General features: G+C 33.6%; 1 protein-coding gene across 6 annotated transcripts; it reads left to right on the top strand.

The window, feature by feature from the left end:
* Positions 1–2,214: 2,214 nt before the first annotated feature.
* Positions 2,215–25,766, top strand: LOC101490785 (uncharacterized). Of its 6 annotated transcripts, XM_012719733.3 has the most exons (20): positions 2,215–2,356; positions 2,588–2,679; positions 2,781–3,146; positions 4,230–4,478; positions 9,168–9,358; positions 9,448–9,619; positions 10,115–10,252; positions 10,331–10,520; positions 11,175–11,320; positions 12,451–12,627; positions 12,801–12,911; positions 20,282–20,401; positions 20,847–21,003; positions 21,807–21,970; positions 22,091–22,177; positions 22,760–23,088; positions 23,315–23,396; positions 23,582–23,721; positions 24,198–24,471; positions 25,113–25,766. In XM_012719733.3, exons 3-20 carry the CDS (start codon positions 2,856–2,858, stop codon positions 25,446–25,448), a joined length of 3,354 nt encoding a protein of 1,117 aa, XP_012575187.1. In that variant the 5' UTR covers positions 2,215–2,356; positions 2,588–2,679; positions 2,781–2,855; the 3' UTR covers positions 25,449–25,766. The 6 variants fall into 6 exon arrangements, with proteins under 6 accessions (XP_012575187.1, XP_027186182.1, XP_004514117.1 ...); XM_027330381.2 differs by having other exon boundaries at positions 2,588–3,146; positions 20,847–20,997; XM_004514060.4 differs by having other exon boundaries at positions 2,588–3,146; positions 24,201–24,471.

Below are 25,766 nucleotides of genomic sequence, written 5' to 3'. Positions count from 1 at the left end.
AAATATTTGTTGTAAAAAATTTAAAGAACTAGTAAAAAAATGATAATGACTAGTCAACACATAATCATTTGTCAGCTTAATTAAAATAGATCACATGACACTACCGCGTGACATTATGTTATTCAAACCACATTGGTGTCATGGGTGAGACTAAATTCACAATTTTTTAAGGACTAAAAAGTAGAATTTTTTTTATAGAGACCGAAGGTAAAATACACAATTTTATATAGATTAAAAATTTATTTAGCCTTAAATTTAATTGATGTAGTATTTATTGAGAAAATATTAATTTTATATAATAATTTATTAATTTAATTTTTGAAAAAAATAGTAGAATGTGAATTTTACCGTAATTTTATGAAGCTAAACATTTTGGCCAATGATGGAAAAACAAGTGTGACCTGTGGGGTCGCCTCGTTTAGCCCGTCTTTTTTAGCAGAATATGTATCGATTTTGAATACATCACTATTATTTGGTAGGTTCCGTCTAACCACTAAAAAATGGGCGATGACGAGGTGGGGTGGATTGGTCGGTCGGAGTAAAATAAATAATATTTTTACACTTCTTTTTATTTATAAGCCACAATTCATTTTTCAATTTTCTTCTCCATAAAGTAGAGATAGTAAAGTCATTTTAATTAATCGCTTTAGTTTCATGCCTTTAACCTCATGTTTCTAATAATTTGTCAATTGGTGAACTCATAAACAATTTATTTTTAATGTCTTGTTGATTTATTATAGATTTTTAGATGATAAAATATAGATGTTGGAATGATGATTTTCATATTTTTAGTAGACTCAATGGTTACATTTTTTGTTTTCCTTAAATTGCCTATTTATTTTTTATTTTTACAATTTTAATATGTTTTTTTTTTTGAATATTTCAACCTTACACCTGTAGTTGGCGTGTTCCGCTTCACCCTTTTTTAAACGGGTAATGAAGTGGCGCCGTGAAACAAAGTGGGTCAACTCGTTTTGCCATTCCTAAATTTCTAACTCTAAATTTAATGTACGAATGTATTTTCGTTCATTGCTTTGACAAATAGTCAATAATATAAATTATCTTGTTAAACATATTCTTAAAATGGATATTGTGAAAGTTCAAATTAATATAAATTATATGTAAGAAAAATCGATAATATAAATTATCTTGTTAAACATATTCTTAAAGTTATGTTAACAAGTGTGATAAGATCACTTATTAAAAGGCAAAACAAAATTTTATAAAGAAAATCACTTTTTAAAATTTCTAGACGTTAAATGAAATAGTACATTAAATATACAACTTTCAAAATTATATAAGTTTTTTTATTTCTTAACAAATCTTTTTAAATATTTTTTTTTAAAAAGTTATTATCTTGTTGACCTAATCAGTAGACCGCCATTGAATAAAAACTAAATAAAATGATTATTATAGAAACAAAAAATACTAAAAAAGTTCTTATAAAAAATCAATTAAGACAAGATAAAACTACAGACAAATTCTTAATTAATTAATTTCTTATTAAATAAAGATTTTTGTTTTCAACTTGCGTAATTTTTTGCTTAAAAAATGTATAATTGTATAGCAACATAATTTTGATTTTTTATAAAATTGAAATTCGAGTTCTAGTTATGAAACATCCGATATCCATCTAACGGTGATTGATGATTAATATATGAAGAAGAATGTGTGGAGTTGTTGATGCACCAATCCAAATCACGTAAAATTTGTTGCTAATGCACATTAATGCCATACCCATAGAAGCGAGATAGATAGATGTATATAGATACATTAATTAAATAAACCCAGCCAGATAGATCTCAATTAGTGTCTCGTAGTGTGCATATTCATACTAGCACCTTTGTGGGAATGAGTTTAAACAAAAACATCAACTCTCTCACTCTCACTATGACCTCTGCTCCTTCCTTCTTTTTCTCATCTTTCAACTTTTATTTTTAATAATAATTGGCTTAATTATAGTTTTGATTCACCTGTTTTAGTTGAATCGCGAAAGTAGTCTTCTATTTTATTTCTCTTCAGTTTTGGTCCCTCAAACATAATTTTGTTCCAAAATTTGATGAAATTTTATTTTTTTGCATTTATTTAAGTCACACCATGCCTATGTCTTAAGATCTCATTTACAACAATTGTACCTGAAATATATGATATAATATAACTTTATAAAATGAAATTTAATCAAATTTTGAATTAAAAACCGAAAAAAAACAAAATAATACAAAAACGGTAAAAAAAAAGCAAAACTGCAATTAAGCTGTAATAATATAAATAACAAATTCATTTGCACTCTCCGTCCCCGCAACTCCCACGCCATTTCCTGCTTTCATTTTCACTCTCTCCTCTTCACAACAACTCAGTAATCTTTCTCTCTCTCTCTCTTCTACTTCGAGTTGTTTCAGATCTATGAAGTTTCTTCTTCGTCTTATTTCTATTACCGTTTGATTTCTTGCTAATTTTGACTTTGTGTTTGTAGATTTTTCTTCAGTTCGTTTTTTATTTATTTATAATTTTTCGTTTCTAGTTTAATTACTAATTTTAGATCTCATTTTTAACTGTTGAAAATTGATATTGTTTTTTTATCCCGCAGAATCTGTTGGATCCATGAACTGTATGAATCTCAAGTTGAAACTAGAGTTCAATTGAATAGTAAACTCGTGATATGGTTCTGGCGTTGAAAGTGTCTGTGACTTATTCAAGCTACGTCGTTGTTTTTAATTTTCGTTGAACTCGAAGCTTTGTTCTGATTGGAAGCACTTGCACTTTTTTTTTTTGATTTCCAGTTAGTTAATTAGTTGAGGTGAAATGAAAGTGTGCATTGATTTTGAGATTCCGGAGTTTTGAAGCTTTGTTCAACAATGGCAACGTTTAGAGGAAAAGTTAGGGTTGGAATTTTGATTGTTGTGGTGATAGGGATATGTCTTGCTGCTTTGTATGGTTTATTGAATCCTATTTCGAATGGATGTATTATGACCTACATGTATCCGACCTACATTCCTATCACATCGTCGGATAGTGTTACACCGGTGAAGTATGCATTGTATTTGTATCATGAAGGTTGGAAAAAGATAGATTATAAGGAGCATATGAAAAAGCTTAGTGGTGTGCCTGTTCTTTTCATCCCAGGCAATGGTGGAAGCTACAAACAGGCAAGGTCCTCTTTCTTCTTTTTTTGAATTTGGATTTAGCTGTAGTTAGTTAGTTTGGCTTTATGGTTCCTGGTGAAATTATTTCCACCCGTTTAGGAAATATTGCACTATTTGGTATTTATGTTATGTTAACGAATAACTGGCGTCCAAACGTGTGTCTGTCTGTCAGCTGTTTTTATTGTGCTAACGTGTGTATAAGTTTTTCTTTTCTATGCGATTATTGAGTTTTTTCTTTTGAAAATGCAATTAGTGATTTAGTACCAACGTGTAATAGTAAAGGGGTTAAGCAATCAGTTTTTGTATCAGATTAATTTTCAATAAAGGGTAGAATAGGAAGAAGAAAAAACCACTCCAAAAAAGGCAATAGCCTTTATATATTGTTATAGATAGCAGAAGCTGAAACTAGGGAACTTATTATTGCCCAGGTCATTTATGACAATATTTAAAATAGTGGCTCCAGTTACTTTGCGATTCTTGAAATCGATGAGAAGTACAGCACACGTGGCTGTTGCTGTAATCGCAATCGCGGTTGAGGACCACAATTTTAAAACCATTCATTTAATTAATGATCTTAAGATTACTTGGAAATTTGTGGTATTTATTCATTATTCTAACTCCTATGGTCCTATTTAATTTAGCTGTAAGAGATTGATTCTAGAGTGGTTAATTTGTTAGGTAGTGTGATAACATGTAGACACAAATATGCATCTCTTAGCTAGCTATTTTCAAAGCCTTGGGTTTGCTTGCTTGCCGGCCAAGGTCTTTGATTGAAACCAGGGTTATATTCATTTTTGAAGGATTTTTTATCTGGATATTTTTAATTTCCTTATTGCAGTAGAATTTGCTGTCCTTTTTATTAGTAAATTTGAGAATCCGTGAAAAGAAGAAAAGTTTAAAAATTTCTCTGGAAGTGGAGAAATATGATATTGGTATACAAGTTATGAAGCTTACATTGATTATGACTGTTTGGTTCAGTTGTTTCTATAATTGTTTTTGTTTATTAGTACAACACTCTTGGTACTACTTTTTCCCGAAATTATATATATTTATGAACATTTTCTTCTGCTTTTATCCACCTAATAGGTGCGGTCTTTGGCAGCAGAATCTGTTAGGGCATATCAAAATGGTCCTCTTGAGCATACATTTTACCAAGAAGCCTCCCTAATACCCAAAGAAGGAGATGTAGATATCAGTTTGTCCAGTTTCGAATTAGCTAACCAGTATACTAGCAGGTTAGACTGGTTTACTGTTGATCTTGAATGTGAACATTCCGCCATGGATGCTGCAATTCTTGAAGAACACACTGAATATGTTGTATATGCTATACACAAGGTATCTCCCTTTTATCCTAGACTGTATGTGAAAACGTTGTATTTCTTATTGATTTTGTACATAATACAATATAGTATCAATAGCCTAGGGAGTAAAAAGTAAATCAGGAAGCTAATTAAATCCTAATTAACTCAATTATTTACAAGAAAAGAAAGATATTATATGGCTATAAGTGGTAATAGAATTTTCCTATGATACATCTAATGAAAGTTGTACAACTGTCCCTTTATGGATAGAATCGTAACCAACTCTCACCCTCAAGTTGGGTCATAGATGTCAATCATGCCCAACTTGAAATGCAACCTCTTCCCTGGTGCCTTTTTAAGATACTGTAGGATGCGGTTAACTGCTTTTACGTGAACCTCCCTAGGGTCATTCATGTAGCGGCTAACCATGTTAATAAAAAAACCAATATCTGGTCGTGTGTGGGTTAGGTAGATAAGTTTTCCAACGAGCCTTTGATACCTTTCTTTGTCAGTAGGTGGACTCTCCTTTTCCTCTCCAATTTTTACATTGGATTCCATAGGAGTGTCTATTTGCATGCATCCTAACATCTGTGTTTCTTGAAGTCAGTTATGTATTTCCTTTGAGATAAATAGATTCCATGTTTGGACTGTGCCACTTCCATTCCCAAGACATACCTTAATTGACCAAGATCTTTGACTTCAAATTCCTTAGCTAGGATCATTTTTTCAGTTCTTCAATTCCAGTATAATCATCACCTGTAAGAACTTTGTGTGGTTAGTTTGACATTGAGAGAAGCCATGCATCCTAACCATTCGTGTGATGGTATCAAACCAAGCCCAAGGGGGTTGCTTGAGTCTGTATAGTGATCTTTTGAGTTTACATACCTTGCCTGAATTTTTTGATGTTTCAAGTCCAAGTGGTATTCTCATGTAGACATCTTCTCCAAGTCCACCATTTAGGAAGACATTTTTTATATCTAACTAGTGAAATAGTCAGTCCAAATTTATTGCCAGGGAAAAGAGTACACGAGCTGAATTCAACTTTGCTACAAGTGCAAAGGTTTCTTCATAATCTAGCCCATAGGATTGGGTGAATCCTTTTGCCACCAGCCAAGCTTTATACCTGTTTACACTCCCATCTGCATTATATTTTACCGAGAATATCTACTTGCATCCAACTGCCTTCTTCCACTCTGGTAGGTGGGAGAGCTGCCATGTACTATTCTTTTCAAGTGCCTTGATTTCTTCCATTATAACAAGCCTTCCATTTTGGAACTAGGATAACCTCATGAAATTTTTGAGGAATGTCGATGCTGTCCACAGAGCTGATGAAGTTCCTATACCCATGCAATAATTTTTCACTACAAATATAGTTTGCAATTGGGTGTTTGGTACAAGACCTTACTCCCTTTCTCACAACTATAGGTAAATCTAGGTCTTGGCCATTAGTGGCATTATCGGATAAATTAGAGGAAGAGTTAATGCACAATATGTTACCTTTGTGAGTAGTTTAAGATCCGAATTCTGGGCAGAGTCATGGTTCTGCTTTGGAAGAATGCATGCTTCTACTTCCTCAAGAGTTTACTGCTTGTTCTTCTTTCTTATGTATATTTGCAGTTCTTTTCATCCATTTGGTTTTTCTTTTAGACCATTTGTTGGCTTGGTAACCTCAAGAGTGGTTGTTTGCTGGTCCAGTTCAGGATCAACAATTATTGGGACAAATTATGGGATTTGAGTGATTTGGACAGGTTCAGGTGGGATTTGGACAGGTTCTAGTGGGATGGTTAAGACAGGTTCATGAGGGACAAATTCTGGTATTGTAATTTCCCAAGGTTGGTGTTCATCAAATGTAACTTTCTCCCCCTGAATGCCAACTATGGGATAAAAAGCCATGTCTTCAAAAAAGGTAACATCCATAGTGTGATAGATTCGTCTTTTTAAAGGGCAGTAGCATTTGTATCCATTCTTGGTAGGAGAGTGTCCTAAGAAGATACACTTATGGCTTTCAGGTCCAACTTATTGAGGTTAGAATTTTGGTCATGTACAAAGGCAGGCCATCTAATAATCTTTCGTGGAAGATTTGTGAGGAGTTTGCTTGAAGGATAAAGGGACAAGAGGGTTTGGTGTGGTGTGTTTAGGTTGAGTGTTTTGGTGGGCATTCTATTTATTAGATAGGATGAAGAGCGGACTGCATCTCCCTAAAAAGGGTTAGGTACGTTCATGAACAACATGAAGGCTCGAGTGACTTCCAATAGATGGCTATTTTTTCTCTATGCTGTCCCATTCTGTTGTGGAGAGTATGGGCATGATGTTTGGGGTATAATGCCATTTTTGGTAAGGTAACTACCAAGAGTGTGGTGGAAGTCCTGAAATATACTCTCAACTTTTGATTATTTTTTCATGAGGAACACCCAAGTGACTCTTGTATGGTCGTCAATAAAAGTGACAAACTACCTTGATCCAGTAAAATTGCTTACTCTTGAAGGTCCCCACACATCACTATGAATGAATGAAAGGTTTAGATGACTTATACGATTGTATGGAATAATGGGATTTGGTGTGTTTGGCTAGTTCGCACACTTTGCATTTGAAAGAACCAGAATCTTTATCAAATAAAGACGGAAGCATTGTCTTCAAATACATAAAATTTGGGTGTCCTAGGCGATAATGCCATAACATTACATCATTATCATTCTTTGATGAACACATAAGGGCAACCTTGTAGGATTTCTTATTTTGGTCTTCAACTCTACGGAAGTAAAGGTCTGCACTCTCCTCAACATTGTCAATCATCTTCCCCGAATTCATATCCTGAAAGTCACGCAAATGTGGTGAGAACTTAGCAACACATCCTAAGTTTTTGGTTAATTTACAGATAGACGATAAACTGCACTCTAGTTTAGGAACATGTAAAATTGAATCAAGAGTAATATCTTTTGAGATAGCCACTGAACCTTTACCAGCCACTTTGGAGGTGGTACCATCTGCTATCCGAACAAAAGATCAATCTTGACATCTAAATACATTGATGTCCCCAGTCATGTGATCCGAGGCACTAGAATCAACAATCCAAGAGTTTATTTTTTGTTTTGATTTACATTAAGGGCAGTAGAAAAATTACCTTTTTGGGCAAGAGTAGTAGTGGAAGAAGAGGTACTAGTGTTTTGCAGTGCCTGTTGCATCAGTTTCTACAACATCTCTATTTGTTCTTTGTTGAAAAGGTTGACCTCTGCAATGTTTTTGGACTTACTTTCATCAGCAGCAGCATATGCGCGTGCGTCCTTGAATCATTTTAGATCCGTGTTATTTCCATGAAGCACCCAACATCTCCTTTGCATGTCCAGGTCGCTTTTAGTGATGCACCATCCTCTACCTATCTTTGGTGGACCTCTTGCTGCAAGTGCAGAGTGTCTTCAATGTTTGAACTTGCACTTTGACTTCCCAACATGATTTTCCTTCTGCTTTTTTCCCTTCTCACTTTTGCAAATGCTTCATGAATGCTAGGGAGAGGCTTAGTTCCAAGAATCCTCCCTCTCACTTCATCCAAATTTTTATTCAGTCCCAATAGGAACTGAATGATTTTGTCCTTCTCGACCAATTTCTTGTAGATTTTTTCATCATCTGTGCACTTCCACTTTCTGGTGGAGCAACCATGTCATAACAAGACTGCTTTCATGTTTCCATTTTTCAGGGCTTGGATCAGTCTTTTTTGGCTGCTTAGCCTCGCCAGTAATGTAGTCTTCCTTTCCTTTTCCTTGGAGGAAGATGCAGACAGATCTTGACCATTGTGCGTAGTTCTGTCGATTGAGTTTGTAGCTAGTAACGATAATTGTTTCATGATGACTGGTGGTGTTTCCAGTAGCTGCTGCCTTAGGGTCAGCATCTAGGATGCTTGGGCGACTCTGTTTTTCTTCCATGAGAAAACCCTAATTTTTTTTTTCTTGGATCAGAACTGTAGCTCTGATACCACGTGAAAACGTTGTATTTCTTATTGATTTTGTACAGATTACAATATGGTATAAATAGCCTAAGGAGTACAAGTAAATCAGAAAGCTAATTAAATCCTAATTAACTCAATTATTTACAAGAAAGGAAAGATATTATATGACTATCAATGGTAATAGAATATTCCTACGATACAGCTAATGAAAGCTGTACAGCTGTTCCATAATGGACAGAATCGTAACCAACAGCTATATCCCTGGGAAGCTAATGAATATTGGATTAATATGTCATGCTAGTAATATTGAGAATATAAATTGTTTATTTGTAGTTTGTAGATGGATTATTTGTTTTGAATTGTGCTTTTCATCATTAATGTGCATTTGTTATCGTGTACCAGTGGACTAAATCAACGAATTATGCCTCATGTTAGACTGATTTTGGTTAAATGGTCAACTCTGAAAATGTTCCTCTGACCTCCAGTCATTCTATGTCCTAGTGCAAGCAAACTTTATTTATTGGTTCCAGTTTTTTATCATCTTGTGGTAGGAAATAACTGGATGGCTATGTTGTTACTTTGAATAACATTCTTCTCTGGTTTGAAGTTGTTTAGCTTAGACCTTATCAGGCTCGTCACTTGTGCAATGCACTACTTTCTCTCCTCATTTGGTGCTATCTCTTAAGTTTGTACTTATCTGACTATCTTGCTTTTCATTGCTTGAGACAATGATTTGTGAATTTATCACTTTGCTCAATACTTGTGATGCAACATCATTTGCAGATTTTGGACCAATATAATGTGTCTTATGATGCTCGAACAAGAGACGGTGCTGCAAATTCTGGGAGTTCGCCAAAAAGTGTGATATTGGTTGGTCATTCTATGGGTGGTTTTGTTGCTAGAGCTGCTGTTATTCATCCCCATCTTAGGAAATCAGCAGTTCAAACTATTCTTACACTTTCATCCCCACATCAGTATGGTGCTCCTCCTCTTTTGGTTTCGGTTACTCTTGTATTTTTATGATCTGCTTAAATATTTGACGAGACACTTGTATTTTATTCAGATCACCTCCTGTGGCATTGCAGCCTTCCTTGGGTCATTATTTTGCACGTGTAAATTCAGAATGGAGAGAAGGATACGAGGTTCAAACCACTAACACAGGGAGATATGTGTCTGGTCCCGTACTCTCTGATGTTGTTGTTGTATCTATTTCTGGTGCATATAATGATTACCAGGTATTTAACCTTATATGCAGTACTCGTAGATTACTATTAATAAATAATAAAACAAAATTTGTAAAATTAAAGTTTGAAGTTTTATTTTACCAACTACACAAAATTATCTCAAGAGTTAGGATAAATAATTATATAAAAAATGTTCTACTTTTCAACAAAACGGTGCACAGATATCCAGCCCAACTGTTGTCTCTATTCAGAACAACCTCTGTATCCCTAATTTGAGTTAGTGCAAAACTTTCTAATTTCCCATCTAATGTAATGTCTTGAAGTAAACTTTGTCAAACTTTAATTTGAGTCTTAGTGTACTATCTCTACCTTGGATTAGTTGGTTTTTATGGAAATTCGTCTTTTGGAATCATGTCCAAGTTGTACGCAGTTTCACAAAACCATATTTCCATTTTTCTATTCTAATGTCTTCACATTTTAACATACATGACTGCTAAATATGAACCTTGGCATGGTAGCTTATTTTTTGTTCTTTCTTTTCTTTAGGTACGATCAAAGTTAGCGTCGCTTTATAATATTGTACCACCAACACATGGCTTCATGATCAGCAGTACAGCCATGAATAATGTGTGGCTGTCAATGGAACATCAGGCTATATTGTGGTGTAATCAATTAGTTGCCCAAGTAAGTGAGTTTTTTCAGTTTTCAAGGACTAAAATTTGGCTCTCCCATGTGCTCTTTATCATTTACATTCTTATCTAGGTATCACACACACTTCTTAGTTTGATAGATGCCAAAACTGGACAACCTTTTTCTGATTCTCCAAAGAGACTTGCAGTTTTTGCGAGAATGTTGCATAGTGGAATATCACATAATTTCAACCGTATGATGCAATTGCCCTCTTTTAAACAGTCGATAAACATTCCTGTCCAGAATACAAAAGACGCCTCTGGTAATATATGCTGCTGTTTGTAATTTTGTTATCATGTCTCCTATGATTACTTCTAATCTATTTTTGGATTCTTGTATCTAACCTGGCTTAAAACCATTAACTACCTTTCTGGAATCATCTCATAATTATTCTGGTACCATTATATTTCATATGGCTGTTGAAGCATATGCTCATAATATATAAAAGTTAAATTATGCTGTATCTGTCGGTACTGGATAAAGAAGATATCATTCTGTTGTTTCTATGTACTTTCTTCTGCAACAAATCAGCTTGGTTTATACTAGTATGACTTTTAGTCTCGAATGAATGTTTACTGTTTGTGATTTTGTCATAACTAAAAATACAATGTACAAACATTTGAAATATTTTATTCCATATCAAAATAATTACTATTGTCACTTGGTGGTTTCTATTATATGTTTCATTAATTTTTTTTTTCAATCTAAATCTTTGGCATATCTTGGTAATTTTGGTTACAACCTACCCCATTTGGAATGAAATATAAACAAAAATGGTAGCTGAAAGTTGATGTATTTGGTTAAAAATTAAGATCAGATATATCAACTTTTCAATTACCTTTTTTGCTCATATTCCATTCCAGAGTAGTACTACATTGTGAAAAATTTATACATTTAAATCGTGTAATGTCTGCAGGATCTCAAGTGCACAGGTCAGTTACATGTCCTTCCAATATTCATTGGAATGATGGGGGCCTTGACAGAGACTTATACATTCAGATAAATGAGGTGACTGTATTAGCAATGGATGGTCGGAGGCGGTGGTTGGACATACAAAAATTGGTATTTGTTTAGTCTATATTGTTTTTTATAATACAATACCAAAAGTATTCAACATATAAAGAGGAAAACCACTATCAAAATGATAAATATTAAGGTAGAGAAAGAGAAAAGAAAGAACAAACTTTGAATAATCAAATATAATATTTGTATGAGGTATGTGAAATGATGTGTTACAAAATACAATATGCTATCCGTTATTTATACAAATACTAGACTCCTAATATACATTGCATAGACATGGGTACAATATTGACATTAGGTATGGATATGGGTACGGTGTAAGGGATTGTAAGTTCATGGTGGGGTTATGGTTGCAATCACAGCCTCATTTATCAACAATTTTTTGCAATATCAGGGAACACAACATAACTGCAACCACAATTTCAAAACTTGTCCATTCCTCCCCCTGGTGGCAAGATCCTAAAAAAGAAGGGAAAAATATTATTACTACATTTTGGTCTTTAGGGAACTTATGTATAGAGATCAAGTAATTTTAATTTTACGGACATGAACCACATTCTTCAATTGTAAAGAGTAAATGGTTGTAGAATGGAAAGTCATGCGGTGAGTGGCACCAACTATCTTACATCCATGTTTACTAGGTGCTTTAAAGGATTGATAATAAAAGTTCTTACCACTCTCGTCATTTATGCCTAAATTGATAGACCTGATTCGTAAAATTTCTCTATACTGTTCTCTTTTTGTTTTTGTTATAACCAGAGCACTCCCGTTCTCAGTAATAATTATACAAATATTGATATTCCTGTAATTGCTTGTTTTTGTAATTTCTATTCTATTTCTTAATGGAGATATTTAATAAAAATAATATCTTGTTAGGCACTCAACTCCCTCCATAATATATCTTTAAATTAGTTGTTCAACGTCAAATTAAGCATTATTAATTTTGATTTGTTGATCATTTCTAAATTTGAAGTAGAAGATATTTGTTGAATTTTGTGTCTGGAAGGTATAAAGGTTTATGTTAAGCATGATGACTTGGATTAAATTCATATTCTAACTATTTTGCTAGCTCCAAGAACTCCTGATTTTCATATTTTTAAGTGTCTGTTTTACATCATAGATAATTATGCCATGGTGCAGTTTTTTAGTCTTTTAATCTGGATATGTAGGGTTCAAATGGAAAAAGTCATTTTGTGTTAGTGACCAATCTTGAGCCATGTTCTGGAATCAGACTTCATTTGTGGCCTGAAAAGGGGAAATCAGCTTCAAGTTTGCCTCTCAATGATAGGGTTATGGAAGTGACATCAAAGATGATGCGTATTCCCTCAGGTCCAGCACCACGGCAGGTATATAATGCCTCTTTCAAATTATTTCTTATTTCCTGTTTGAATTAGCTTTTTTAGTTTATTAAAATTATAACTACTGAGGCCATTATCTTTGTTTCAAATTATCTGTGGAGAAGAAGTTTAGTTAATTTTACATGCTTACTCAAAACTTTGAATATGCAATACTGTTACAGCTTGAACCTGGCAGTCAAACCGAGCAACCTCCTCCGTCGGCTGTATTTTGGTTAGGACCTGAAGATATGCATGGCTTCAGATTTTTAACTATCTCCGTTGCACCTCGTCCGGTACAATATCAAATTTGAATGATTTCCTTTAAATATTAATAAATGCATAATTGCTTATCATCTGATTGGTTTTCAAAATTATTTAAGTTTGTTTATGATTATTTATTCCGTAAGACCTTTTTGATCTGCTTGATGACAAGATTTTGAGACATGAAACTTGAATTCTGATTTCTTATTTAATCTTGTGTGGAAGACTTTTTTTACTTCACTTTTGATTATGCAAGTAACTTGTGTATAAAGTAAGAAAGAAGCTTCTCAGGAGGATGGATGGACCGCATATTCATCAATAAATATGTTGTAAATAAGTGCAAATAGCACTATTTTGAGATAGAATATTCCACATCCAATATCTCTTTTGAACATATAACTGTGATGTTATTGTAGCTTCAAGGCCAGCTTTTATTTCCTTTTCTCTTTCCACCAATCATTAGGATTCATATCCATTGGTGTATATATTAGAGTTTGTAATTTGTAAAACTCAGGGACTGCAAAATAAGCTACACAACCATGGCAACATTCAATTAAGAGAATTGTATATCCAGTATGTCATCTTTAATGGATAGAGAAATGTATGTCAGCAAGTCATATTTAATACTTCGCGTCCATTACTAATATTGAAAAAAAATTGATTTTTTGATTGCAATTTTCCTCTCCATTGTATGCACACATATTAAAGAAGGATAGAAGGAGAACTTCTTGCATTGATGCATCAACAATTCCCAACATTATTAGGAATTTTTTTTATATATTCATCATAATTTTAATATTTCTTTGGATTTTGTCACCATAAAATCAACAAAATTTGATTTTGGTCCCTATAAGAAGTTTGTTTGTGTTGACATATAACAATCAGATCTTATATGATTGTGTTTATTAGTTGATGTTCTATTTAAGTTTATTTGTATCTTGGGAAAGAATCAAATCACTCTGATTTGATTTATTTCCTAATTTATTTTTTCTTTGTTCTCTGCATTCATTAGATAGCTGGCAACATTGAATATATATATGTTTGTACTATTTCAATTTCAATAATAATAAGAAAATTTCCTTCCCTCTCTTGTTTTAACCTAGCTGCACCCTAAAACACATGGTATCAAAGCCTCGGCTCTGATCCTGTGGCAGCTCACCATGTCCTCACAAGAAAACTGAAAAAAATGATTCCTCCACTACTACAATACAAGAAAAAAATTCTGGTGACCCTAAAGTCGTGTCAACTCCTATCATAAATGATCTACTATCCATAAACTTTGGTTTACAGCTTCTAATCCATAAGCTGAATGGCATAAACTATGTTGATTGGGCCCAGACTGTGAAGTTAGCTCTTGATGGCAATGGAAAATTAGGCTACTTGACTGAAGACACTCCTCAACCAGAGAAGACCGATCCAGCCTACCAAAAATAGAAGTAAAAGAACTCCCTGATCATTGGGTGGTTGATCCACTCAATGGAATCTTCCATTGGGAAGCCCATTTCCACTGCAAAAGAGGTGTGGGAAGGTGTACGCGATTGTTATTCTGACTTGGAGAACTCCTCATAGTTTTATAAACTTATGACTCGTTTGTGGTAGTCCAAACAAGGAGATAAAGATGTCACAACATTCTTTAATCTCATGGTTGTCCTTTGGCAAGAGTTTGACCCTAGGTAGTCAATAGCGCCGGTTCGCGGCGGGATCGCGCCGGAGCGGCGCGGTGAAGGACATGGCCGCGGCGGCGCAGTGCGTCGCGGGGAAAGAAGAGATCGCGCGCGATCTGGGCCGGGTCGCGTTCCGGGTCGTGGGTTCTCAAACCCTAGAAAACATAAATTTTTTTAAATTCTTTTTTTTTCCTTGAAAAACCAATTTTGCCCTTAAATTTTTAAAATGTTTTAAGGGTAATTTTGGTATTGTCCTTCAAATTTTAGAGTTAGTTGTCTCCTTCCTCAGCCGTTTCGTCTTCTCACTGCCGTTTCATCGTCCGTTTTGTCTCCTCTGCATTCGTCCTTCCTCGTCGTTCCTCTGCATTCGTTCCTCTGCATTCGTTCCTCTTCGCTTGTTCGTCTTCCTCACTCGTTCGTTCCTCTGCGCCGTTCCTCTTCGTCATGGGTGCTCTTCCTCTTACTTCTTTCTCTGTTCTGTTTTGACTTCTTTCTCTGTTTACTTCTTTCTCTGTTCTGTTCCTATGTCCCATCCTGGTTTTACTCCTTTTTTTTTTTAATTTAATTTTCTTTTCTTTTTACTTCTTTCTCTTTCTCTATGTCTTTAATTTTTTTGTTACTTCTTTTTTTCTGTTTTTATTTTATTTTATTTTTTTAACTTTAGTTCTTTCTTCTGTTTCATTTTTTTAATTTATTTTTTTGTTACTTCTTTTTTTCTTGTTTTTTTCTTTCTGTTTTTATTTTAATTTAATTTTTTTATCTTTTGTTACTTAGTTAATTCTTTCTATTTCTTTTATTTAATTTATTTTTTTGTTACTTTTTTATTTTTATTTTTTCTTTCTGTTTTGTTTTTTAATTTATGAATGTTTATATTTTTGTTACTAATAATGAATGTTTATGAGTTTGAATATTGTTTTATTATGCATGTTTATATAGTATTATTCATATAATTTGTTCAAAAAATCCCGGTATCCCGCAACCCGCTATCCCGCTATCCCGATTTCCGGGGTTGGCCGCGACACGCCGCTATCTGGGATTGACTACCTAGGTTTGACCAATGTTATGAGGATGATTGGGAGAATTCCAAAGATGCAAACATATTTAAGAAAAGAGAAGAAAATGATAGAGTTTATATGTTTCTAGCAGTACTCAATCCATAACTTGAGGAAGTCCATGATCGAATTTTGTGCAGAAAACCTTTGCCTTCATTGAGAGTTATGCTGCAAAACTCTTATAGTAAGGAGGGAGGGATCCAAAAGGAAAGTTATGCTGCAAAACTCTTATAGTACAAGGGTGCAAGAAATTGGGAGTTCTGCTATGACTGTAAAAGGATACGAAGTAGATGGAGAAAGAAAAAAACGACCTTGGTGTGATCATTGTAGATGACCATGGCACACTTAACTTAATGGAAAACCACCCAACTGGAAGAAAAAGCCAAATGGAGAAGGTAGGGCCTTCCAAGCTGCAAATGGAGAAAATGTGGAAAATAAAGTCAACTCTGAGGCATCTCTTTTCTCTAAGGAACAACTAGAGCACCTGTATAAGCTATTTTTAACCTAGTTAATTGTCAATTTCAGGAGTTGAAATCGGGGAGGATGATTGCCAGTGCTTAAGAGGTTAATGGTCTCTATGTTTCGATGATGAGGCTGATTTTAAAGAGGAATTTCGTAGTAATTGTCTCAACTCAATTTTTGTTCATATTAATGAAGAAATAATGTTATGGCATTGTAGGTTAGGATTCCCAAATTTTTTGTATTTGAATAACTTATTCCCCGAGTATTTTAAGAATAAAAATCTAGATAAGTTTTTCTATGAAGTTTACCAATTTGCAAAGCAACATCGTTCTTCCTATTCTCCTCAGGCGCATAAACCATCTAGTCCATTCACATTAATCCATAGTGACGTCTGAGAACCTTGTAGGGACCTTACTCCTAGTGGAAGAAGATGGTTTATTACCTTTATAGATGATCACCCTCAATTAACTTGGGTTTACTTAATCAAAACAAAATCTGAAGTTTAAATTATCTTCAAAAGTTTTTTTCAAATGATTTTGACCCAATTTCAAGTAAAAATCAAAATTCTCCGTAGTGATAATGGAAGGGGAATATTTTAATAAATTCTTAAATGAGTTTTTCCTACAACAAGGTATCATTCATCAAAGTTCATGTGTGGATACTCCACAACAAAATGGAGTGGCTGAACGAAAAAATAAACATCTCCTTGAAGTTGCTAGGGCATTGTTGTTTCAAAATAAGGTTCCAAGTACCTTTGGGGAGAAGCAATTCTTACTAGAACATATTTGATAAATAGGATGTCTACCAAAATTTTAAATTACAAAACTCCGTTTGATGTGTTCACAAGTCTATTTCCTAATAATAAACTTTCATACACTTTACCTCTAAAGATATTTGGATGTACTGTTTTTGTTCATATTCATGATCCAAATTAAGGAAAACTTGAGCCTAGAGCTAGAAAATGTGTTTTTATTGGCTATGCATCGAATAAAAAAGGATACAAATGTTTTAAACCTATTTCCAAAAAGGTTTTTGTGATGGACGTTAGATTCTTTGAAAATACTCCTTTTTTTGGTAATCATCTTCAAGGGGAATAATAGAAGAAAATGATGTTCAATATTTAAAAATTGCAAATCTGGATTTTCAGAACAATTTGGAAAAAACAGATTGTGAGAAAAGTAACATAGCAGAATTCTATTTGAAATACTAGAAATTGAGGAAAGTAACAAAACAAAATCCTTGGGTGAATCTAGTCAAGAAAGCCATGAACATGATATACAAGAAAATGTCTTGACAGAACCAGAAGTTGAGAATGAGACAGTTGACATTGGTAACAAAGGTATCCAACCCTTTGACCACATATACTTAAGGAAAAAAGTGTCTCAGAGAAGAGAACCTCAACACTGCCAAACATCCAAAGATCCAACAGGTAAGAGTCTTTCTAATCCTGTTGTGTCCTTTCAAATTTCTGATCATAATAATCTTGTTTTTGCTGAAACTGTTCCCAATGATTTTGTCCCTTTAGAACCTACCTTTGATGATTCTAGTCTACCCATTGCTGTTAGAAAACGGATAAGAGCATGTACAAAACATCCTATCTCTAACTTTATATCTTATGACAAATTTTCCCCCCACTTTTAGAGCCTTTACTTGTGAATTAACAAAAACAGAGATCCCAAGAGATATACAAAAAGCTCTAAGGGTTCCTAAGTGGAAAGAAGCTACCTTGAAGGAGATGAATGCTCTTATAAAAAATCAAACTTGGAAAGAGGTGGATCTACCCGGAGGAAAGAAAACTGTGGGGTGCAAATGGGTGTTCACCATAAAACACAACGTTGATGGATCAGTAGAGAGGTATAAGGCCAAGCTAGTTGCCAAAGGCTTTACACAAACTTTGGTATTAATTATTCAGAAACTTTTGCTCCTGTTGAAAAACTTAACACCATTAGAGTTCTTTTATCTTTTGCCGTTAACTTGGATTGGCCATTACAGTAGCTAGACGTAAAATATGTGTTTTTAAATGGAGATTTAGAGGAGGGAGTATATATGGATTCACCTCTGGGGTTTGAATTTAAATTCAACCAAAAGGTCTGCAAGCTTCAGAAGTCTCTTTATGATTTGAAACAATCACCTCAAGCGTGGTTCGGAAGATTCACCTAATTTGTTAAGAAGCAGGGATGTTCTCAGTGTCAAAGCGATCACACCATGTTTGTGAAACATTCTTCTGAAGGTAAAATGACTATATTGATCGTTTATGTAGATGATATTGTTATGACTGGGGATGATTGTAGTGAAATGAAAAAGTTGAAGGTATCTCTTGCTGTTGAGTTTGAAATTAAAGATCTTGGGTCTTTAAAATATTTTTTGGGAATGGAAGTTGCAAGATCAAAGAAAGGGATTGTTGTATCACAACATAAATATATATTTTAGATCTTCTAAAAGAAACCAGGATGATGGATTGTAGGCCAGTTGATACTCCAATAGATCCTAATCAGAAAATTGGTAGCGATGGCAGTGGTGATCCAGTAGATACATCTCAATATTAAAAATTAGTAAGTAAACTAATTTATCTATCGAATACTCGTCCAGATATAGCCTTTGCTGTTAGCTTAGTGAATCAGTTTAGGCACTCACCTCACGAAGAACATTTAGAGGTTGTTCACCGCATTCTAAGGTATCTCAAAAGTTCCCCCGGAAGGGGACTGTTTTTACAAAAAAAATGATCAACAAGGTATTGAGGTATTTACTAACGCAAATTGGGTAGGGTCCATCACAGATAGAAAGTCAACATCTGGTTACTGCACATTTATTTGGGGAAACTTATTTATTTAGAGGAGTAAGAAACAAAATGTAGTAGCTAGAAGCAGTGCCGAAGCAGAATATAGGGCAATGGCCCAAGGTGTTTGTGAAATCTTATGACTTCAAAGAATCATAAAAGAGCTTAAACTTCCTATAACTTTTCTAATGAAGTTGTATTGCGACAACAAGACAGCAATTAGTATTTCTCAAAATCCTGTTCAACATGACCGAACCAAACATGTTGAACCAAACATGTTGAAATTGATAGACATTTTATAAAAGAGAAAGTAGATGCAGGTCAAATTTGCATGCCTTTTGTCCCTACTTCACAACAAGTTGAAGTTGTTGATATCCTTACCAAAGGTCCGTTCAGTCCCAATTTTGAATTTCTTGTAAACAAGTTGGGCATGCTTGATATATATGCACAAACTTGAGGGGGGTGTTGACATATAGCAATCAGATCTGATATTATTGTGTTGATTAGTTGATTTTCTATTTAAGTTTATTTGTATTTTTGGGAAAGAATCAAATCACTCTGATTTGATTTATTTCCTAATTTATTTTTTCTTTATTCTTTGCATTCATTAGATAGATGACAGCATTGTGTATATATATATATATATATATATGTTTGTACTGTTTCAGTTTCAATAATAATAAGAAATTTTCCTTCCATATCTTGTTTTAATCTAGCTTCACCCTAAAACACAGTTTGTTGTGTCCCTATAATTACAAAAATAGGGTGTTTTTTATCTTGTTAAGAGTCCCATTATTAGAAAAAGATAAATGATGAAGGAACCATTTGTAGAAGATCAAGTTCAGTTAGAACTTCAGTGAGAGAAAGCAGAATTTTGATTTCTGAAAATTTAGTTACAAGCTATTAGCTAGACCTATTTATACTAGAGTGCTAAACTCTTTGATCATATTAGGTGGATGTAACTGACTGCTGACTCAGCAGTCAGTTGGTTATATTGTTAGGACTAATGGTAAGAACTTGTTTGGCCACAAAGGGTTGTTTCTATCGTTTACTCTATTACCTATATTGGACGAGACATGGTCTGAAAATGTGTTTAAAAATGGGGAGAAATTCTCACCTTACAAGCCGATTTTGTAGGTGGTGTTTGGCTCAACAAAAATTCTAAGAAGTCCTATCCAAAAGCACACAATTTTTGTATTTTGGAGACTGTAAAAGAAGCCATCTAAATCAAATTTGTCAATTATATAGGGAGGCATAACTTAGGGTTTGAGAAAAATTATACTATGAATCTACTCCATTTAAGAAATTAAATCATACCTCAGAAATAAGTAGAGAATAGAATAAATCAATACATCCTTTGTATGAAAAATGATGACTTTCCTATGTCGTGTTTCTAGTTGAATATAGGATTCTTATTTGTGCATCTATAGTGACAACTTAGTGCTCAGACTGTTTCAGGAAGACCACCACCAGCGGCATCCATGGCAGTTGGACAGTTCTTTAACCCTGAGGAAGGAAATCAAGATTTATCTCCATGGTTTATGCTTCAATCTACTTATTCTCAGAAGGTTGTTATTTTCATGTAGAATAGACTTACCAATAAACTTCATTGCAGTTTTATTCGCTTCTATTTATTTATGAAGTATTTTTCATTGCAACACCACTGATCAATGTTGTTTTGTAAGCAACTGTTTTAATTTCGTAGCAGTTCATAGGATATAGACCTTATTTAGCTTAAGTCTTCTGGTTTGATACTTACAAGTAGCATTGCAGAATTACAACAATGTGCTGTTATTTTATTTGGGCTAACCAAATATTCTACCTTTTGTCTTATTAAATTGCATGTAATAAAATTAAAGATATTAATACGAAAAGTTTATTTACAAATGTAGTGAAATATTCTGTTATAATGTCAACATTTGTTCCATAATCTCAAGTGTATTGCTTGCGAATGGATGTAACAATTAGTTACATTTTTGCTGTCTTTAAGTTTAATTTTGGCATGTTGTGCAGGAGTTGCTGTTGGAGGAAGCTCATCCTCTAGCAGTTAAATTATCATTTTCCATTAGCTTGGGCCTTCTTCCTGTTACTTTGTCTATGAATACTGTCAGTTGTGGAATTAGAAACTCTGGACTTCCTGAAGAAGAAGCTGGAGACATTGAAAGTAGTAGTAAGAATTCTAATCTTAGAATTTTTTTTGTGATGATTAGGGATGGAATGATGTTTTATGCTTGGGGCCAGGGCCCCTTTAGCTTTTTTGAGTTTTTTTTATATATTACACATAATATATGGATAGATACGTAATTAATAGTAGTGCATTTTATAGTAAGATTTCACATGAGTTGAAATAATTTATAGTAATAAAATAATAATAATAATAATAATAATAATAATAATAATAATAATAATAATAATAATAATAATAATAATAATAATAATAATAATAATAATATTAACAATTTAAAAGCTCATCAATCAGTGACGCTTCAATAATGTTAGGATTAGGATATTAGATTTATTAGGTCACTAGTCTTGTTATGTTAGAGGGTTTAGCATCGTACCTATTGTACACCACAGTGCTAGACCTTATTATTTGCTTAAATTGGAGCTTTGGTGTTTTTGAATTGACTAATATATTATTGGGTTCTATAAGCTCCAACTTGCAGAAAATGGAAAACGAAATACAAATGCAATTAATCCATGGAACCTATTCAAGTTGCAACACTGAAGTGGATCATTGAACTGCAATTGAACTTTTTAATTCTAAAATTTTACTTGGCTATCACCTAAGGTTCAATAAACAATTAACAACATAAATTTGTAATCACACTATTCATATTAGGTCTATGTTAATTTCAAACTCATACTTGATCTAGGTTATCAATCAATCTAACCTTGTAGGATTATGCATTTGTGATTATTATTTATTTTTCATGCAAGGCATTTGTTGACAGATATAGCTTGGTATTTCAGGGCTCTGCAAATTGCGTTGTTTTCCACCTGTTGCACTTGCTTGGGATGATATAGCTGGACTTCATATATATCCAAATTTGAACAGTGAAACCATTATTGTTGATTCCTCACCAGCACAGTGGAGTTCCCCTCAGCAATCTGAAAAAACCGTTGTTCTTCTGCTGGTACGAATCACCCAATAAACTAAAGTGAACTGTTTTTCCCCTTTAATTCTTGAACAAAAAAACAACAAAGTGTAACATGTAAGGGATGACAACATACAAAATTTCTTCACTATTTTGTAGGTTGACCCACATTGTTCTTATAAAAGTAGCATTTCGATATCTGTTAGTGCTGCTGCAAGTAGGCTTATACTATTGTATAATTCAAAGGTATAAACTTCTATAAACCTTCTTTCCAAAATTGCTTATATTGCATTTTATTCAATGACTTTTACTTCAACATTCTGATGCCTTTCTAGAACCTACATTGTTATATTTCCATTGGTAATTTATTATTAATTATATTTGTATAATATGTGTTTTTTTATTACTTTATGAATGTAAGTTGTCTCTTCATGCATATGATCCAAGACATAATATGTTGAAGTTGTGGAACTTTAGATATAAGGAGGAAATAAAATAATAAGAGCTTGAATAATATTGATAATAACTTTATGCTAAATTTATACGAACGACTCAATAGTATTCTCTATTTATAGAGATACATAGACTAAATCCTGAATCAGGAACAAATCATAATAATAATGAGAGATGTTTGAAGTTATTTCTATGATTTTAAATTGATCATAGGAAATAACTCAAGATACTCTAATATAATATATAGGATATTATAAGATATTTTATAATATTCAAACTTAAAATTTTCTTGTTTCTTCGTGTCTCCATATCTATGCTTTTTACATATGTGCTAATTCATGCTGACTAATTGTTTATTTAATGTTGTTCATGCAGATTGTTGGTCTCTCTATTGCCGTTGTTTTCTTTGCTCTAATGCAGCAAGCACATTCTTGGGATCTTAATCAACGGATTCCATCAATGTTGACTGCTGTCGAGTTCAATTTGACATTAATGTCTCGTTTGTTTCCCCTAGCTGTTGTACCCATTATCATTGCCTTATTCATTTCCTTCTCTATATCTCAACCATTCCCTCCATTTGCTAGCTTCACTAGCATCTCTCTAATTTGTTATATCATTGCAAACGGATTTATAGCCATTCTAATTTTGATATCTCACTTGGTATTCTTTGTGGCTGCTGTTATACATATTCGCATCAAGACAAGGTTAGTAGACTGGTAGTTACCACCTCAAATTGTGCATACTGATACATGTCTTCTAAAGTCGAGCGGAGTAGCCATGATTTTAATAGCAATCTGATTTAGTGAATCACATTTCCGGCGAATATCAAGAATTATTTTCTTATCACTTAGTACAGCTTTATAAGTTTGCTAATCAATAATAGGGATTCCGGATCTTGAATGATAAATGTCATGGATATTTCTTTTGCAGGTGGCAAATGTGGGGACAAAATGTTCAATTTACATTTCTCCAAAGGTTTTTTAACCGTTCGTCCTGCTTCTTTTCTCTAAAGGTGAAGTGCTACCTTATATTTGAACACCATCTTCTTTTTGAGTGAAGGGATAATCGAATGTAGAAGAGGGAAGGGTACTTATACTAGTAGTAGATTTGGTGAAGATTCTTGCTCCACCATTTGTTTTATAATGTATTTCAAGTTCATCACATTAACCATTACACATGTGTGCGTATATTAAACAGGCCATTCGGGTTCTAAGAGCAAATCCAGTTCTTGTTACATTGTTTACAGCAATGATCTTGGCATGTTTGGTTCATCCATCGTTTGGTCTCCTTATACTTCTCTTCGCTCATCTTTTCTGCTGTCACAATGCATTATGCAGGTATATCCACATTTATCACATTTGTTTTTAGTTGTTGCTGCAAAGTGTGTAGATGTAATCACCTTTGATAGTTTTTAACAAATTAAGTGTTTGTTAGTGTGCTAATCTGTGTTTCTTAAATGTGCATGTATGCGAATAGTATACTTTTTCTTGTACTTGTTTTCTATGTGTTGGTAGTTTAGAGAATCTGTTATTTACTGCTTAGTTCTTTTCTGTTTCCTGTGCCACTGTACTTCTTCTGTTCTATTGCAGTATTAGTTCAAAATGTTTTAATATCATTTTATTCTTTGAGGAATGAAGAATGGATTAGTCAATTTGCATATGAAAATTTTAATTTAGCTAGCATGATTGTAGGAAATTGCCAAGCTAACTATAGTAGTGTTAAAAGCTCAGGGTTTAGTGGAAATTCCTGTTTGTATGTCTTGAACATGTATTATGTATGACCACTTTGACACTGAATTTTCTTGTTTTTGTAGCAGTTTCCTGGCAGCATCATGTCGCAGTAATGAACAAAATAATGAAACTTTCGATTGTAACAGTGATGATTACAAGGTGTCTGAAAGACTGAAGTACAATTTTGATGGTAGTTTTAACCGGACTTTTCCTTCAGAAGAAAACTCCAACAGTCCAGATTTATCAAAAAGTTTTGGGGAAGCACAATTAGATGTGTTTCACCATCGCCATGGTTTGGTGATATTGCATCTTCTTGCAACAATGATGTTTGCCCCATCTGTCATAGCTTGGTTCCAGGTATAAGATACATCAATTTTTTCAAATTAACATTCTAAAACTCAGGATTTTATGTATGGGCTTCTCTCTTCAACGTATGATTTGGTTTCTCTCTGTGGTTAGATACTTAGATACTGACACTCGTAAAGAAACATGATTAAAAGAAATATTAGAGAAGAAATTATGAAATTTTTTGAAAGTTCACTTTAAAAATAGATTGAATATATCTAAAAATTCTGAAAAATGTCATCATTGTTTTCGAAAATGCGCTCTCTAGTTAACTTCCATCTTCTCTCTTATCACAATTAAAAAGAAAATTTTAATAACATGTCATTCCAACCATTGATAAACAAAGTAAATATTGAAAACACAATGTTTTACAAAATAATGAGACCTTACTTTCCCTTTCTTTTTATTTCGGTAATGCCTTTTCCCTATTGAAAAGACAAATTGCAATCCTTTGATGATGACTTGCATAGCATTTTTCATAATTTTGGGTATGAATTATGTATGCATTTTATTGTTGAACACAAGCTATATGTGAAAAGTTTAAACTCCTTTTTTATGATTTTTAATATTGCATGGAAAATAGAGGTCCTTTATGATTGCAATATCTAGATTCTCTCTTTTGTTTTTAAAATTTTTAATAATCAATTTTGTAGAGACTAGCCATGGGTGAGAGCCTCCCATGGTTCTTGGATTCACTACTTTGCATTGGTGTCATACTTCATGGCATCTGCAACTCAAAGCCCGAGTTCAATTCGTTCTTCTTGTCTCTTCCCGGGGTCCCTTTCTGCAATGTTAGACTATCCTTTGTATATCTCATAGCTGGATACTGGTCCTATCTTTCTGGTCTAGCTTTGGCTCCGGACATAGCATTTTATGCTATGGCTGCTGTGGGTGGCATTTCCTTTGCTTTAAGAATGATTCAAAGAAGAAGTAGCGGGGAAAAGAAAGAGGTTACTTACAGAGGCCGAAAGCATTCTCACCGGCACTGAAACTTTCAGAAACCACATTTTGTAGAATCAGATAATAGGATGCCATGTGTAAACTATGTGTAATAGTTTTGTTGATGAGTGATGTGTACCACGGAGATGGTGTTCCACCATAGGTCATTACTGTCACATATTTAATTGATATTTCATGTAATACGAACTTGTTTTCCTGTGTAATGTGTTACCCAGCATTGGGAACTGTCGTAATAACATTTAGATGGTTAGGCTTAGGGTGTTTTTATTTAGCCAACTAGGCCTTTTCACATATTAACGAGAATATTGTTTTGCAATTGTCTGAATGTGATGAAAGGTTTTTTCTTA

This window comes from Cicer arietinum, chromosome 3 (genome assembly GCF_000331145.2).
Source record: "Cicer arietinum cultivar CDC Frontier isolate Library 1 chromosome 3, Cicar.CDCFrontier_v2.0, whole genome shotgun sequence".
Lineage (NCBI taxonomy): Eukaryota > Viridiplantae > Streptophyta > Magnoliopsida > Fabales > Fabaceae > Cicer > Cicer arietinum.
Note: the sequence above shows the minus strand (reverse complement) of the source record. Positions and strands in the feature narration are given on the sequence as shown.